The sequence below is a fragment of the Microcebus murinus genome, chromosome 9 (genome assembly GCF_040939455.1).
Source record: "Microcebus murinus isolate Inina chromosome 9, M.murinus_Inina_mat1.0, whole genome shotgun sequence".
NCBI classification, from domain to species: Eukaryota; Metazoa; Chordata; class Mammalia; order Primates; family Cheirogaleidae; genus Microcebus; species Microcebus murinus.
The window spans coordinates 74,657,359-74,673,447 of record NC_134112.1 but is presented as its reverse complement, the minus strand read 5'-3'; the positions used below and the strand labels follow the sequence as shown (position 1 = coordinate 74,673,447).

General features: G+C 35.9%; 1 protein-coding gene across 2 annotated transcripts in view; it reads right to left on the bottom strand.

Moving 5' to 3' along the window:
• CPED1 (cadherin like and PC-esterase domain containing 1) overlaps positions 1–16,089 on the bottom strand; it is a 267,036-nt gene that overhangs the window by 204,493 nt on the left and 46,454 nt on the right. For both annotated transcript variants that reach the window (XM_012757301.3, XM_012757302.3), the window contains exon 3: positions 6,993–7,099. In XM_012757301.3, the coding sequence (XP_012612755.2) occupies positions 6,993–7,099 (107 nt within the window). The remainder of the gene's footprint in view (positions 1–6,992; positions 7,100–16,089) is intronic.

Below are 16,089 nucleotides of genomic sequence, written 5' to 3'. Positions count from 1 at the left end.
AAATGCAATCCCCCAGTATTTTCTCTCCTTACTTTATTTTTCTCCTTAGTACATTTTACCTTCTAATATATCATATTTCTATGTAGTAATCTTTTTTCTCAATCTCCCCACGAGTGTCTAAACTCCCCAAGAACAAATATTTTTGTCTCTATTGTTAATTGCTATATTTCCAGTGTCTAAAACAGAGCTTAATAAAGATACTCTAATAAACAATTATAGAAAGAATAAAAAGGGATAGATGAATAAACAAATGTATGGGAAAAGACTGATTGAATGAGTTGACAAAGTCAAGAATAAATTCACTGAGATAGATATTCCACAAGGAAAATCTCTCAGGCCTTTTACAGCCTCCATCTTGATAAATGGTGTTGGTCCAAATTTAGTGTAAAAGCAACCCTGAGGCAAGAAGTTTCTCATGTGACACTTTTCTATTTTATAAATAAAAGGAACTCAGACAGGGCACCATTTATAGAAAAGTTTGACAGTTTCTTACAGTTAGAAGTTTTTAAAGTTTAAAAAAGTTTTTAAAGTTTCTTAAAGGTAAACATATATTTACCATACGCCCCAGTAATCACCGTCAAGAGAGAAAAAATTATGTTCACACAGAAACTTCTATGCCAATGTTTATGGCAGTTGTTATTCACTATGGCCATAAACTGAAACCAATGCAGATGTCCTTCACCTTGTGAAAGAGTAAACACACCATGGCACATCCATAAAACAGAATAGTATTCAGCAATGGAAAGGAATAAACCACTGATTCATACAATTATGTGGATGAATATTAAATGAGTTTGCTAAAATGAAGGATGCCAGACCTATAATGCTACAAATTATATGATTCCACTTATATGACATTTTGGAAGACAAACCTATAGGAACAGAAAATAAATCAGCGGTTGCTAAGGGTAGAGGTCATGAGAGGGAGTGACCTCAAATGTGCAACACAAGTGAATTGGGGGGATGAGACTGTTCTGTGTCATGACTACGCAAATGGATACAAGACTCTATGCATTTGTCAAAACCCATAGAACCATAAACCACAAAGAATGAATTCTATGCAACTTAAAAAACCCAACCCAGATTTGTACTGGGGGTGGGAGTGGGGACCCAAATAAAATATAAATTGTAGCAATTGACCCTAACTGTATTACTAATGAATAACACAGCCGCACTGAAGGGAATGGGGAGGAAACAACTACCCTAACTTACTTCAGAAAACAGTATTTTTTAAAATTTTATTTCAAGAAAATGAGAGTATAAACATTTTGGTTGCATTTTATATCTTTGCCTCTCCCTAGCAAGGGATGACCTTCCCTTCCCTTCCCTAGCAAGTATGACCATCCCTTCCACAAGGCTCACTACATCCCTCATATGTATTTTTGATTGAATATTATAAGGTGAAAAGACAAAAGACCCTACACAAAACTGTACTTTTATTAGTAAATTTGTTTCTTATAGGGATATAGGTTAACAATTCTGAAACTAATGTATGTGAAGGTTGAACAAATAAGGGAATGTGATATAAATAATATTTATTTATATTTCTCACTGTCTGAAAAACAAGTAATACGAATGGTGGAAGGCAATAATAAATCTTGTGGTGCTGGACTGCAATCAGAGGTATGGTGTGAACCAATCTTTTAATACATATAATATAGGTAGACACAGAAATAACTACAGATGTGCATGTACACATGAGTTAGTATACACACATACATTTCTAAGTGCTGTCCACAGAGAAGGCCTATATGCAATGACACCCTAATGGCAAGGATCAGACCTAGTCCTCAGATCTTGGTTTTTAAATATCACTCTCTAAGAAAAGGAATGAGGGTTCCTGGAGAAATAGTTGATTCCATCCTGGAACAGGGAAAATACAAGATGAATTTGGAGCATCTGGTGATGCTATAAAGTAAGGAAAGTACTCAAGAAAGGAAGAACACTTGTCAAAGGATCACAGGAGCTAATCTGAAAAAGCTCTCTATGGTAGTACTCGATTTGGAAGAATGTTAGCAAAAGAAAAAAACATTGATAAAGATAGTACTGGATTATAACTCATAGAATACAATAGATATCTGTTAGTCCATACTGATATAAATAAATTATTGAATAAATTAATGCAGGAGAAAGAATAGCTTCTCCTTACAGAAGAATTCTAATTAGTAATTGTAAAAGGAATGAGAAAAATAGAGAATCACCATTAGAATACCAGAATAAAATTTGTTGGCTCGGCACAGTGACTCAGTCCCAGTGCCTGTAATCCCAGAATTTTGGAAGGCCAATGTGGGAGGATTGCTCCAGGAGTCTGAGACCAGCCTGAGCAACATAATGAGACATTGTCTCTACAAAAACATTTAAAAATTAGCCAGGCATGGTGGTATACTCCTGTAGTTCCAGCTACTCAGGAGGCTGAGGCAGGAGGATTGCTTGAGTTCAAGGTTGCAGTGAACTATGATTGTACCATTGCACTTGAGCCTGGAAAACAGAGCAAGATCCTATCTCCTAAAAAAAAAATTGTTGTGGGCAAGATGTACCCCTGGATACTAAAATTAATGGGTGAAAGTTTGAAGAGAAACAGGATATTTGCAGAGTCTCAAAGTATTGCCTCATGATATTTTTATTAATTATTATATGAGTAAAAATAGTGATCTACAGTGGAGAAACCCAACAGAAACCACCTTAGCCAGGTGATCTAGGTTAACATCACCAATAACAAGACATGGACAGAATGTACCCTCTGATATTTTGCACTGAGAAGGGCCCATTACTTCCAAGGTGTTCTTGCAAAAAATGCATAACCTTATTTAAAAAATAAGACAATTCCAAAATCAGGGGCATTCTACAAAATATGTGACAAATACTCTTCAAAAAATGTCAAGGTCATGAAGGAAAAGAAAGGATTGAGGAACTGTCAGGTTGGAGGAAACTAAGGAGACATGAAAACTCAATGTGACGAGGGGTACTAGACTAGACTGGATCTTGAAACAGAGAAAGGACATACGTTTAAAAAATGATGAAATCTGAAAAATGATTATAATTGAATTAATAGTTTATATCAATATTAATTTCTTAGTTTTGGTAAATGTACCATGGTTATGTAAGATGTTAACTTTTTTTTCTATTTTTTTCCTCCTTTCATTTCATTATATTATGGGGGTACAAATATTGTTGGGGCTACATATATTGCCCCTGCCACCCCTCCTCCCCTCTGTGCCAGCGCTTCAGGCATGTCCAACCCCCAGTTGGTGCACATCATACCCATTATGTAAGTATACCCCGTTCCCCTCCTCTCTTAAGTAATGCAGAGTATATGGCAAGTTTTCGTACTATGTTTGCAACTTTTCTCTTAAGTCTAAAACTATGTCAAAATTAAAAAATAAAAAAGACAAACCCAGCAAAACTGACACTGTACTTTATAATTTCCTTCTCTATTTATTTCACCTCCACCCCCCCTTGCCTCCTCCACTGCTATCACTGGCTGATCTGCTTTGTTCTCATCCCATCACATATCCCAACTAGTCTCCCGTGACTCTCACGCAAATTTAAAGCTTAGCAAATGTCCTGGAGACTGTCCAGTGTCTAATGCCTTCTTATTTCAGGAAAAGATACTGAAATCTCCAGAGATTAAATGTGGGCAAAATCCTTCAGCTAGTGAATGGAGGCACAAGAGTTTACCACAAAGACTCAGGGAGAGAGGGAGGTAAGAGTCACAAGAAGAGTTTTCCTGTGTGACTTTGTGCTGCCCATGCTGTAAACCATATACGTTTTGGGGCCCAGGAAACAGAGTGAAAAGCTGAATTGAGTAGAGGAATATTGTCCCTGCTCTGTGCTGAACTAAATCGAGTTCCAGTTCAGATAGAACTGATGGAATGCAAAGACTTTGAGCACCTCAAGAATTTTCAGCTTGGGTGGCACTCCAGACAGGGAACATAACTATCACAGGCGAATAAGTGGCAGCTACAGTAGCGTGGAGCAGCACATAAAAAATACTATTTCTAAGTACAGGGGAGATACTTTCTGGGGAAATAGATGAAAAAGCTTCTGAGGGAAACTTGTATTGCTCAACAAATGTCAATACTAAAGCCAATGTGGCTTTGTTTGTCCTCATTAGCTGACGAAGCCTGGCTTGCATTTGCAGATGACAAGGGAAGGAATACACAAGGTGACAAGTACAAAATCAGAGGTATGGATGAGAACTTATGGGAGTACCTACGTGGAGAAAGGCAAAAAAAGCCCTGCCTTCAGCAGGCAACAGTGGTGCTGGGTCTAAGAGACCCAAGGAGCTGGCTTTGAGCCAAGAGAATACATCAAAGTTTCTCAACTATGCCCCACTATTAGCATGCTTGGCCACATAATTCTTTGTTGTGGTATTATATATTTAGCAGCATCCTTGGCTTCAGCCTATATAGATGGCAGTACTAACCTTACTCCCTAGGTGACAAAGCCAAACATGTCTCTAGACATTGCCAAATACTACTGGGGGAGACAGAATGTCTCCTGCTTAAAAATCACTGAGATAGAGAGGACTGAGAAAGGGCATTCTAGGCAGACAATAAAAATGAAGACAAAAGGGGGAATACTAAGCAGTTTGATATATCACTTATAGCATGGCACCTGGCTAGAAAGAGAAGAAGGGTGCTGCTAGGCAGAAGCCACTCACAGAGAATCTTGAATAGCTTATTGTGCTAAAGTTTTGCCATTTGCCCCTCCAGACCTCCCCTCCCTGCTCTGAGGCTGACTTTTATGGGTGGCATCACAGAGACTCTCTTGCCCTTTGACCAACAGGAGGCACTGGCCAGAGACTGGAGGGTGGAAGTAGAGAGTTTGGGACCTTATTCCCAAGGCTCCCTCTCTGCTGGACTGCGATTTGGCAAAGGCTGCGTTCCCCTATGTTTATAGCTCCTTCCCAGTGACATCTCTTTCTTGGTACCAGTTCTCATTAGAGTCTGGCTACATAGTTCCTTCTACATACCTCTCTTAAGACCTGAGGTGGTAAAAATTTTATGATGCTGCTGGTCCTGGGATGCCTCACTGGGCATTTTTGTTTCTTTCACCCGGCCAAACCCTCTGTAAATAGCTCCTTTATTAGTTTCTCTTCAGTTGCACCTTTTTGAGCATGGCATTTATTTCCTGCTGGAAGGCTAACACAAAGCAAATACTGTAGACTTTATCCCAGAGTTGATGGGAAGCCATTCAAGACGTAAAATTTAGGATTAACAAGATTAGTTCATCATTTGATCTTTTTTATCTGATAATTGTGGGCAGGATGGATTTCAGGAGCAAAACAGTTGCTTCAGAAACACCAGTGAGGAGGATTTAGCAATAATCCAGGGAAGAGATGGTGATTATCCAACCAAAATAAAGGTAGTAAGTGCAGAGAGTAGATCACAGATTTGAGAAATATTTAGGGGTTAAATTACTTAGTATGGGTAATTGATAGAATGTAGATGACAAAGAAAAAGGGCTCGGAGTGAAGGCCATATTTTTATCTTAGGAGATGACTAAATGTTTGATCTTGCTTATAACCACCAGAACAGAAGCTCTGGAGCTTCTGAACACAAAAGCAGAAGCAAATTTAAATTTACTGGGGAAAAGAATGAGTCATTTTTCACCAGGTTGAATTTGAGATGTCTGTGTGACATCCAAGTAGAGATGTTCAGCAGGCTTTGCATATGCAAGCCTGAAGCCTAGGGAGGTGCTCTGAACTTTCTATGTAGATTGTGGAATCATAAACTACAAATGGTTGTTGAAATTTTGGGACTAGTAATTAGGGAACAGAGGCATTCAAAGAATGGGCAGAGAAATGGTGAAAGAAAGCAGAAGAGGAATGGCCAAAGATGTACAGGAATACAAAAGAGTGTGCTTAGCTCAAATGCCAAGGGAGTAAAGAGTTAGAGGGAAAGAGTTATCTAGATTGTCAGTTGTAAAAATATCAAGTGATCAGGGTACACTACTCCAGTTCCAGTTAGGGGCTGAAAAATAGCTGTTGGTTTTGGTACTCTTCTCACAGACTTGTCATAGGTATCAACAATATATAAATTGTCCTGCATAGTGACAAGTATAAGGTAGACATCTTTAATTAACTTTTTTATAAGCATTTACAACAGTGTGATCTACTGTGCATAACACACAATATACACAGTAAATACTAAACATCAATTTTAAAAGTTAATAAGAAGCTGTATAACTTCTGTTGTAATTTAAGATATCCACTTAAGTTAGAAAAAGTCAGAACAGTGATCTAGAAAATAAAGACTTTACTGCTTTGGATGAATGAGTGGCCAGGTTAAGCAACACTTCATAGGCCACAGACTTACAGATAAAGTTGGGTCCTATTGAGTTAAACATCAGTAACGGCTGCAGCTGAAGCTAAGGGAGATCCTATCAACAAAAAATAGTGATCATTTTATGGTAAAGTGTATAAGCCATGTCCAGTTGGAACTTTCTCCAGAGATATAATGGTTCTAATTTTTCAAAGCTTTTAAAAACATCTATGGACCAAGAAACACCAGTGTTCATGTCCATAGAGCTGATAAAATCTGCACACACGTTAAGAGTATTTACCTTTTGTTTTTTGTTGTTGTTGTTGTTGTTGTTGTTGGTCTGCTTTTATTTCAGGATATTATGAGGGTACAAACATTTTGGTTACATTTTATGTCTTTGCCTTGCCCAAGTGAAGGTTAGAGGCATCCCCTTACCCTCTACAAAAAAAAAAAAAAAAGAAAAGAAAAGAAAAGAAAAGAAGAGAAAGAAAAAAGAAAAGAAAAGAAAAGAAAAGAAAAGAAAAGAAAAGAAAAGAAAGAAAAGAAAAGAAAAGAAAAGAAAAGAAAAGAAAAGAAAAGAAAAGAAAAGAAAAGAAAAGAAAAGAAAAGAAAAGAAAAGAAAAGAAAAATACAGGCCTATCTCAGAGATAGTTCCAGACCAACCACAATAAAGTGAATATTACAATTAAAAAAAAGAGAAAAAAGAGAGAGAGAGTATTTATTTACCTTTTGATGTAAACTTAACTGGCACATGTTCTCCTTGGATATGCAGGGTTTTCCATCAGCTTTCTCAGAAGACAAGCAAATGAGCAGATCCCAGAGGCCCAAATCACCTAAAAGCAAAACATTGAGAAACAATATTTTTGTCAGATATTTTAAAGGGACTATTTAGTTTTTCAGGTAAAAGAATGCAAGTATTTAAACTTTAAAACACAATTAACAGTGATCCTGAATATATTTAAAAGAAAAAGTCAATATTCAAAGTAACTAAAATTCAAGTTTTTAAATTTAGCAGGCTTGGGCTAAATTAGAAATTATATTTGGTATTGTATTCTATAGAAAATTCAATTATCTCAAGATATATAATTTCTTTAAAAAACTGAAATTAAAGTACTTTGAGTCACTAATTAAAAATTTATAAAGTCTTATTTGTAGATTGGGAAGAAAGAAGGTTATAAAATCTTTTAAGACAGGAGAAAGTTGTGAAATCAAATAATGATAGAAAGTCAAAACATAGAATATTTTGTTCTGGGCTCTGTTATTACTATGATTTTTCATAGATCTAAAGATAAAATATACTTTTATATACAAAATATACTTTTATGTCTTGCAAAGAAAAAATTATGCTAGGCAGAAAAGAAAATTCAACGAAAATAAAAAAGACAAGTTTATTGTAAAAGGAATTTGTGACCTAGTTATAGACAGAGTTCAGTTCAAAATACGGAGTATAACACAGACCAAAGCAAATGATATTTCAACTATTCACCAAGGACAAAGTTCTTACCAAATTACATAAATCATTGTAACTTGCCAAAATAATCTCAGAAAAGTACATTCTTGCATAATATCTGAACATTTAAAAATTAACATTTGTGTGTATACATGGGTTTTTATTTCCCCTTGTTCTCTTTGATCCATGTATATATATTTATCAACATGCCTTGCATAAAATTGGTGCTTTGAAAATATTTGTTGAATGAATGAATGAATAACTAGGCCCTGATAGGATGGCAAACACATTACCTCCTGGAAGAAAAAAAGAAATAGTAAGCTTCAATTTCTTTTCCCCTTCTCAAGGTTTTTATTTTATGTATGTATTTATTTATTTATTATTTCAGCATATTATTATGGGGGTACAAATGTTTAGGTTACATATATTGCCTTTGATCCAACCAAGTCAGAGCTTCAAGTGTGTCCATCCCCCAGATGGTGTGCACTGCACCCATTAGGTGTGTATATACCCATCCCTTCTTCCCCCTTTCCACTTGCCCAAAACACAATGAATGTTACTACTATATATGTACATAAGTGTTTATCAGTTAATACCAATTGATGGCAAGTACATGTGGTGCTTGTTTTTCCATTCTTGTGATACTTCACTTAATATAATGGGTTCTAGCTCTGTCCAGGATAATGCAAGAAGTAGTAGACGCTATTGTTTTTTGTGGCTGAGTAGAACTCCATGGTATACATAGACTACATTTTATTAATCCACTGATGTCTTTTTTATATACTGTCTTTTTTCCTTTGGGTAGGTGCCCAGTAATGGCATTGCTGGATCAAATGGCAGTTCTACTTGTAGCTCTTTGAGGTATCTCCACATTACTTTCCACAAAGGTTGTACTACTTTGCAGTTCCACCAGCAGTGTATGAGTGTTCCTATCTCTCACATCCACTCTAACATTTATTGTTTGGGGACTTTTTGATAAAGGCCATTCTCACTGGAGATAAGTGATATCTCATTGTGGTTTTGATTTGCATTTTCATGATGATTAGAGATGCTGAGCATTTTTTCATATGTTTCCTGGCCATTAGTCTATCTTCTTTTGAAAAGTTTCTATTCATGTCCTTTGCCCACTTATTGATAAGGTTGTTTGATTTTTTTTTTCTGGCTGATTTTCCTGAGTTCTATATAGATTCTAGTTACCAGCCCTTTATGGGATGTGTAACATGTGATATTTTCTCCTATTCTGTAGGTTGTCTGCTTGCTCTCATGACAGTTTCCTTGGCTGTGAAGAAGTTTTTAATTTGATCAGATCTCATTTATTTATTCTTATTGTTGTGATGGTTTTTGGGATCTTATTCATAAATTGTTTGCCTAGGTCAGGGTTCCTCAAACTTTTTAAACAGGGGGCCAGTTCACTGTCCCTCAGACCATTGGAGGGTTGGACTATAGTTTTAAAAAAACTATGAACAAATTCCTATGCACACTGAACATATCTTATTTTGAAGTGAAAAAACAAACAGGCAAAAACACCCACATGCGGCCCTCGGGCTGTAGTTTGAGGATGCCTGGCCTAGGTCAATGTCTGTCAAAGTTTTTCCAGCATTTTCTTCTACAATTCTTATAGTTTCATGTCTTAGATTTAAGTCTGTTATCCACTGTGAGTTGATTTTGGTGAGAGGTGAAAGATGTGGGTCATGTTTCAGTCTTCTACATGTACCTATCCAATTTTCCCAGCACTATTTATTAAATAAGGATTTTTTCCCCAGCATATGTTTTTGAATGCTTTGTCAAAGATCAGATGGCTATATGAGGATGGTTTTATGTCTGGGTTCTCAGTTCTGTTCCATTGGTCTGTGTCTCTGTTCTTGTGCCAGTCCCATGCTGTTTTAGTTACTATAGCTTTGTAGTATAGCTTGAAGTCTGATAAATTGTTTATTCCTTTTGCTTAAGATGAGTTTTTCTATATGGGATCTTCTCTGGTTTCATACGAAGTGTAGAATTATTTTTTCTATATCTGTGAAAAATGATGTTGGTATTTTAAAATGATGTTGGTGTTTTAATAGGGATTGCATTGAATCTGTAGATAACTTTGGTTAGTATACACATTTTAATGTTGATTCTGCTGATCCATGAACATGGTATGGTTTTCCACCTGTTTACGTCCTCTGCAATTCCTTCCTCAGTGTTTCATAGTTCTCCCTCTAGCGGTCTTTTACTTCCTCAGTTAAATACATTCCCAGATATTTTATTTTCTTTGTTGCTATTGTGAAGGGTATTGAGTCTTTGATTTGGTTCTCAGTTTGACTGTTGTTGACATATAAGAATGCTACTGATTTGTGTACATTGATTTTGCAACCTGAAACATTGCTAAATTTATTTGTCAATTCCAGTAGTCTCATGGCAGAATCTCTGGGGTTTTCTAGATACAAGATCATATCGTCAGCAAAGAGTGATAGTTTGACCTCTTCTACCCCCATTTGGATGCCTTTGATTTCCTTCTCTTATGTGAATGCTCTGGCTAGGACTTCCAGCACTATGTTGTAGAAGTGGTGACAGTGGGCAACCTTGTGTGGTTCCAGTTCTAAGTGGGAATGCTTTCAATTTTTCTCTGTACAGTATGATGTTGGCTGTGGGTTTATCATATATGGCTTGCATCATTTTTAGGTAAGTCCTGTCTATGCTTACTTTGTTAAGCATTCTTATCATACAAGGGTGCTGAATTTTGTAGAATGTTTTTTCTGCATCTATTGAGAGGATCATATGGTCTTTGTTTTTTTTCTATTTATGTGGTGAATTACATTTATAGATTTGTGTATGTTGAACTATCCTTGCATCTCTGGGATGAAGCCCACTTGGTCATGATGGATTATTTTTTTGATAAGCACCTGAATTCAGTTTGCTGGGATTTTGTTGAGAGGTGACATAGAAGTAGGTATCTCAAAAATAATCAGGAAAACATCCCTGGGTGATATCTAAAAGAGTTGGTTTACTTCAGAAACTTTCCTCCTTTTAGATGGAAATCCAATTTATAAAACAATTAAGTAATTTTTGTACACATTGCCTCTTTTGTTGATCAATCATGAGATAAATGTATTTGCAAGTAACTATGCCAGACTTCACCAGTCATCTCCTGCATTAAGTATAGTGACTTCTAAAAAGCTAGGAAATAACCAACTTCTCCAAACACCACTCTTTTCAAATTTCCCAGAAGAATTTCTCACTCGAAAAGCACAATGTTTCCAAAGAAAGGCTTTATGAAAAAAAATGATCAATAAGGAAGAAGGGTCTATTACAATTAGGAATGAAATTTTACTCTCCACCAATCAATTCCTTTTTAATTTGACAACCCCTATGCCATCTGGTCTATTGGTTCCTCTGTTTTACATTGTCCTGTTGCTGGAAAGGAAACCTTTCTACCACACAAAGGGATTCAGACAATTAATTCAAACTCTTGTCCTAGAGTTTCTCTGCTTGCTTGATGTGTCAGAAGATGTTGGAAGATAGACAACAGTTCAAAGGTGCAAAGGAGAAATGAAGCAGGTGATTTGGGGACAAGAGAAATCTCATCCATGGAATAGCCATCAGGCTTTGGCTTAGAAGATCTAATGTGTTACACATGCCCTCACTTTGAAAAAAAAAAAAAAACTTCAAACCAATTCCTATAGCTAAAACTAAATACTACATAATGATTCCAATACTTTATTTTAAATGTGCATCTGGCTTTTTCATCCAAAAGCTTTTCATTTCTATTTAAAGGGAAACACAAAGACTGCTTTTATTCTTTATTATTTCTAGTTCAGGAAATAATAAAACCCTAGAAGAATCCTCCTGTCATAAGATTCCCAGCTAAATATTTTAAGAAGATAAAGATATGCAAGGAGAGAGGGATTTCAAATCATGGACTGCAGTGTTTGGGTCTTAAAAACAGAACACATTTATATTCTTCTAAGTCTAAGGCATGCCTTCCTCTCTACCCAAGGCACACACATAATTTCTAGAGTTGTTAAAAGAAATATATATTTAAGCCATAAATGTTTAAAACTGGAAGACATGTTTAAATAATGCAAAGCATTTGGTTTATTAAGAACCTCCTATGAACAGAACATTGTACTAGAAATATGAAAGTAAAAAGCAAAAAAGAGCAGACAGTCACTGCCTTCAGCAATCTATTTCAAGGATCAAAACATTAAAAAGAAATTAGGATAACTTATAGAGCATTATGTAGTTTCTTGGCATTCATAAGGGTGACCCTTCATCACTCAAAGATATTTAATTAATATTTTAAATTAAAAATTGTTAACTCAAAAATATTCCATAGCTCACAAATTTCCCCATAAAATGAAGTATAACTGAAATTTTAAGTGATCCCTTCATGTGTTTCTTCCCTAATTCTTGCTACCATGGTTTGAAAATGCTGATTATTTTCATTCAAAACTCCTACTGTTACTCTCACTGAATTCTATTTCAACAGTCCCAAACCTCTATTTACTAGTTAAATATTTAGTAGACCTTTTCACCTTCTCTTCATTTCTGTCTTTAACATTAGAAGTCAACTCTCTACCCTGCCTCTTAAGGCTCTTGTTTAAGAAAAAGCTTTGTTTCAAGAGAGGTACTGGGTATTCAAATCTGGTTAAAGAAACCCTAAAGCCACATTGAAATGTGAATATTGGGCAGAGAATAAAGCACTTTTGCTAGCTAAGTAAATCACATTCAGAAGTTAGCCTTAGAGCATTTGGGATACAAATTTGTACCTCAGCAAGATCACAAATTACTATATATTTTGGGGCTTTGGGGCCACATTCCACAGCTGAAAGCATGCATGTTTAGCAGGCAAATGCCCAAGGTCTACAGTGGAGACTCCAAACTAGAAGCATATAGGTAAGTCAAGCCATCAGATGGGGTCCATTTGGACTGCACAGTGTTTGTTTTGTTTTAATTTTAACTATTTTCCAAAATTGCAAATGTCAGCACAATTCACACAAACATCCAGATTTCAGCCTTCGTTTGAAAACTTGGAAGCTCTGGTAACACTGGGTCCATTTCCTACAAGGCGGCAACTGGCTGACACCACTTCCCACCATGTTTCCAGTTTGTCATGGTCCCTCACGCCCAACCTGGCCCAAACTCTGCCTGGGCTCTGCTTCTGGTAGCAGCAAATAGTTCTAGACCTGGAGGAAAATACTTGTGTGCCAGGTTTCTATGAAGTGGTCATTGGCAAATTGATGTATCATGTTTTAGCTTTTAAATGAATTAGACTTGCTCATTAAATAAATTGGTTTTGTTTAGATGACTTCAGGCAAATTGGTATTTGGTCAGTTGGTCCTAGAGGGACTTCCACGTATATCCTTTGATCTCCAGGTTTGGCATTCTCTTCTACAAGGCTGGGGAAGGTCACTTCAACTCCAAGGACATTTTATTGGTTATGTTAAAATTGGCAAGGGCTGAAGCCTAGCCTCTGATTAGCCTCTTAGCCTAGCCTCTTAGCCTAGATTCTTCCTTTCAGAGCCCAGAAAAATCAAGAGTTGTCTGTGCTCATCTCTTTTTCCTATGTCTCTTCATTTCAGTTGGAGTGCTAACATGGCCCAGAATCTGTTCCTAGGAGCGCCTGTCCTCATATTCTTCTTGTTCTCACTCTCTCTTTGGACTTGATTTTCCATATAAGCCTGTGTCAAAGCTATTGCCAAAGTTGTAATTGGCCTAGGTCAGTTTCTTCCTAGGCACTGGGGCAAACACTCCTTGTGTCTTTAAGTATTTCTTCTCCATCCAGAAGGTTGATAGAGTTATAAGAGCTGAGAAGTCAGATTTGTATTTAGGGAAAAACAGGCAAAGTGGATCCTGGCCAATTTGCATGGTGGCTTCTTAGGTTCTCTTAGCATGGGGAAAAGAACAAATGTGATTTAGTCTTGCTCTTTAGAACACTACAGTAGGATTTAGAGGCCAAAGTCACTACTAATAAATAAGAAGTAGGAATAATAATAATATCAACAGCTAATAGTTCTTGAGCACTTATCATGTGCCAAATATTATTTAAGTATTTGTATTAACTCATTTATTCCATACAATATCTCACTGGATATGATTATTTTATTTTTTAGAGGCATAGAAAGGCTCAATAACTTGCCCAAGGTCACCCTTCCAGTTAGTGCTAGGAAGAGAATTTGAATACAGGAAGTATAGCTTTAAAGGTCATGTTCTGGAATCTTACATCATTTTCCCCTCAAAAAACAGGGAGGCAGGAAAGAAACTTAGCTATTGATGCCTCACATGTATTAATTTATGCAGTACTTCCAACAACACTGTGGGATAGAAATGATTATTATACATACTTTACAAGTACGAAAACTGAGACACAGAGAGGAATGATCTAGCACTGGCCTTTTGCAGTTTACTGTCTAATGCATCTATTTTCCTTTAGAGGAAAGAATTACAGTGTAATTTGGGTATTCCTAGACGCCCCCCCCATATAATAATAACTGTACTCCATCACATTATTAGCAATACCACTGGTAATTAAAATAATATGTTAAATTTTCATATGTAAAATAAGCTAGTAGTCATTGCACATGCACTCAGGAACCATAAATATTAACTCGGCCTCCACCTATTTCTGAAAAGAGATCCCTAAAAGTCCTTAGCCTTTTCTTTTTATGCTTAAAATTATTTCTTTCCCTGTCACAGAGAGACCCGAGCTCCCTGACTAGACTAGCCAAGGTCTTAAACAGAGAGGTCATAGGGCATAGTTCTAGGGAAAACAGGATGTGCATGTTCCATTTCCCATCTCAGAATTACAAAAATATGAAAAATCTACAGGCACCTTTCCAAAAACCATAAAACAAAACTGCTGATAACACCAATCACTATCATGCCTCCATAGTGTTATCTCTGGAAAAGACGAATATTTCAAGACAATTTTGGAAGGAGATGTCAGCGTCCAGATTTATTAATTCAGATGTAAAATGGTACTAGCGCAGTTTTTAACTTCTGCCAAGTGTTCTCAGAAACCAGCTAACATCTCAGTGTTATAAGTCAGAGCTGTTTTTAAAGGTTTTTGTTTTGTTTGTTTTTAAATTAAGCATCTGCCTAAGGAGTGAGGCTGCTTTTAGAGTATTTCCAGTTCCTGATAGGCAGGCTGCCATGCAAAGCCAACAGTCATTTCCTGGCTCACAAATGACCTCCCTCGTTGATAACATCTGCAGGTTCCATAGTAATTTAATCCTGAGAACAACAGAGAACTCTGAGATAGAACTGTTCATGTAAGTATTATTAATAAATGTTTATTCTCAAAGACTGACAACTTCAGATTTCTGGCACACTGTATAAAAATCTAAAAATATTAAATGTATTCCTGTTTTATTCTTCTCCATAGCATTTACCATCATCTGACAGATTATAAATGTTTTGTCTATTTGTTTATTATCTGTCTTTCCCTGTATGAATGTGAGCTCTTTGAGGACAGGGACTGTGTCTCTTTTGTTCACTGTTACATTCTTAGTACCTACCACAGTGGCTGAAAGGTAAGAAGTATTTGCATACATTTGTTAAGTGCATAAAGGATTGAATAACTGAATGTGCACAGCAGACCAATAATTAGAACTCAATCAAATGCCAGTATTTTGAGATGCTGTTGTAAAAATTAAAAATGTAAGCATGGTGAGAAAAACATTAGTGTTTAAAAAAGGACATAGACATATATTTTGGTTCTTAGTAGATATGGACAAAGGAGGAGAAGTAAACATAAGAAAAACAAAGTTAACCTTTCATTGCATTTAAAGAAATTATAAAAATGAATAGGAAATTCCAATGGTTTGACATACTGAAAACTTTTCTATAAACACACATTAGAGTGAAGAACAGATTTATAAAGTATGGTTTGGAATATAAACTTGTCCAAGAGCTTCTGGGATACAAAGCAACAAAAGCCAAACCTCATTTACTTATTCACAATATTAGATATCATATTTCATAAGGATAAAAGTAGGATGGTTTTCTAAATTCTTATTCCATTGGGGAAAATACTGAAGATGTTTAATTTTTTAATAATTCATAATATTCCTTTATAATATATGAGAATATTTCATATGTACACTGTTCCATCTGTATTGCCTTTGTTTGCACAACTAGATTATAAAATTCCTATTGAATAACAAAGTCTTATTTTCTCTATATCCATCCCTTACCAAATTAGTATATAGTATTACATTCATGAGTGCATTAACTTATTGATGATAAGTTAGGGTCTATACCTCATTTCACCACAAGATCCTTTGGATATAATAAGTTAACCATTGCGAATATATCTACCTTTTCCTAAATATCTGAAGTTACATTAACCAGTTTCTTACTATGTACTCTTATTGTGATAGATCTATAAAACAG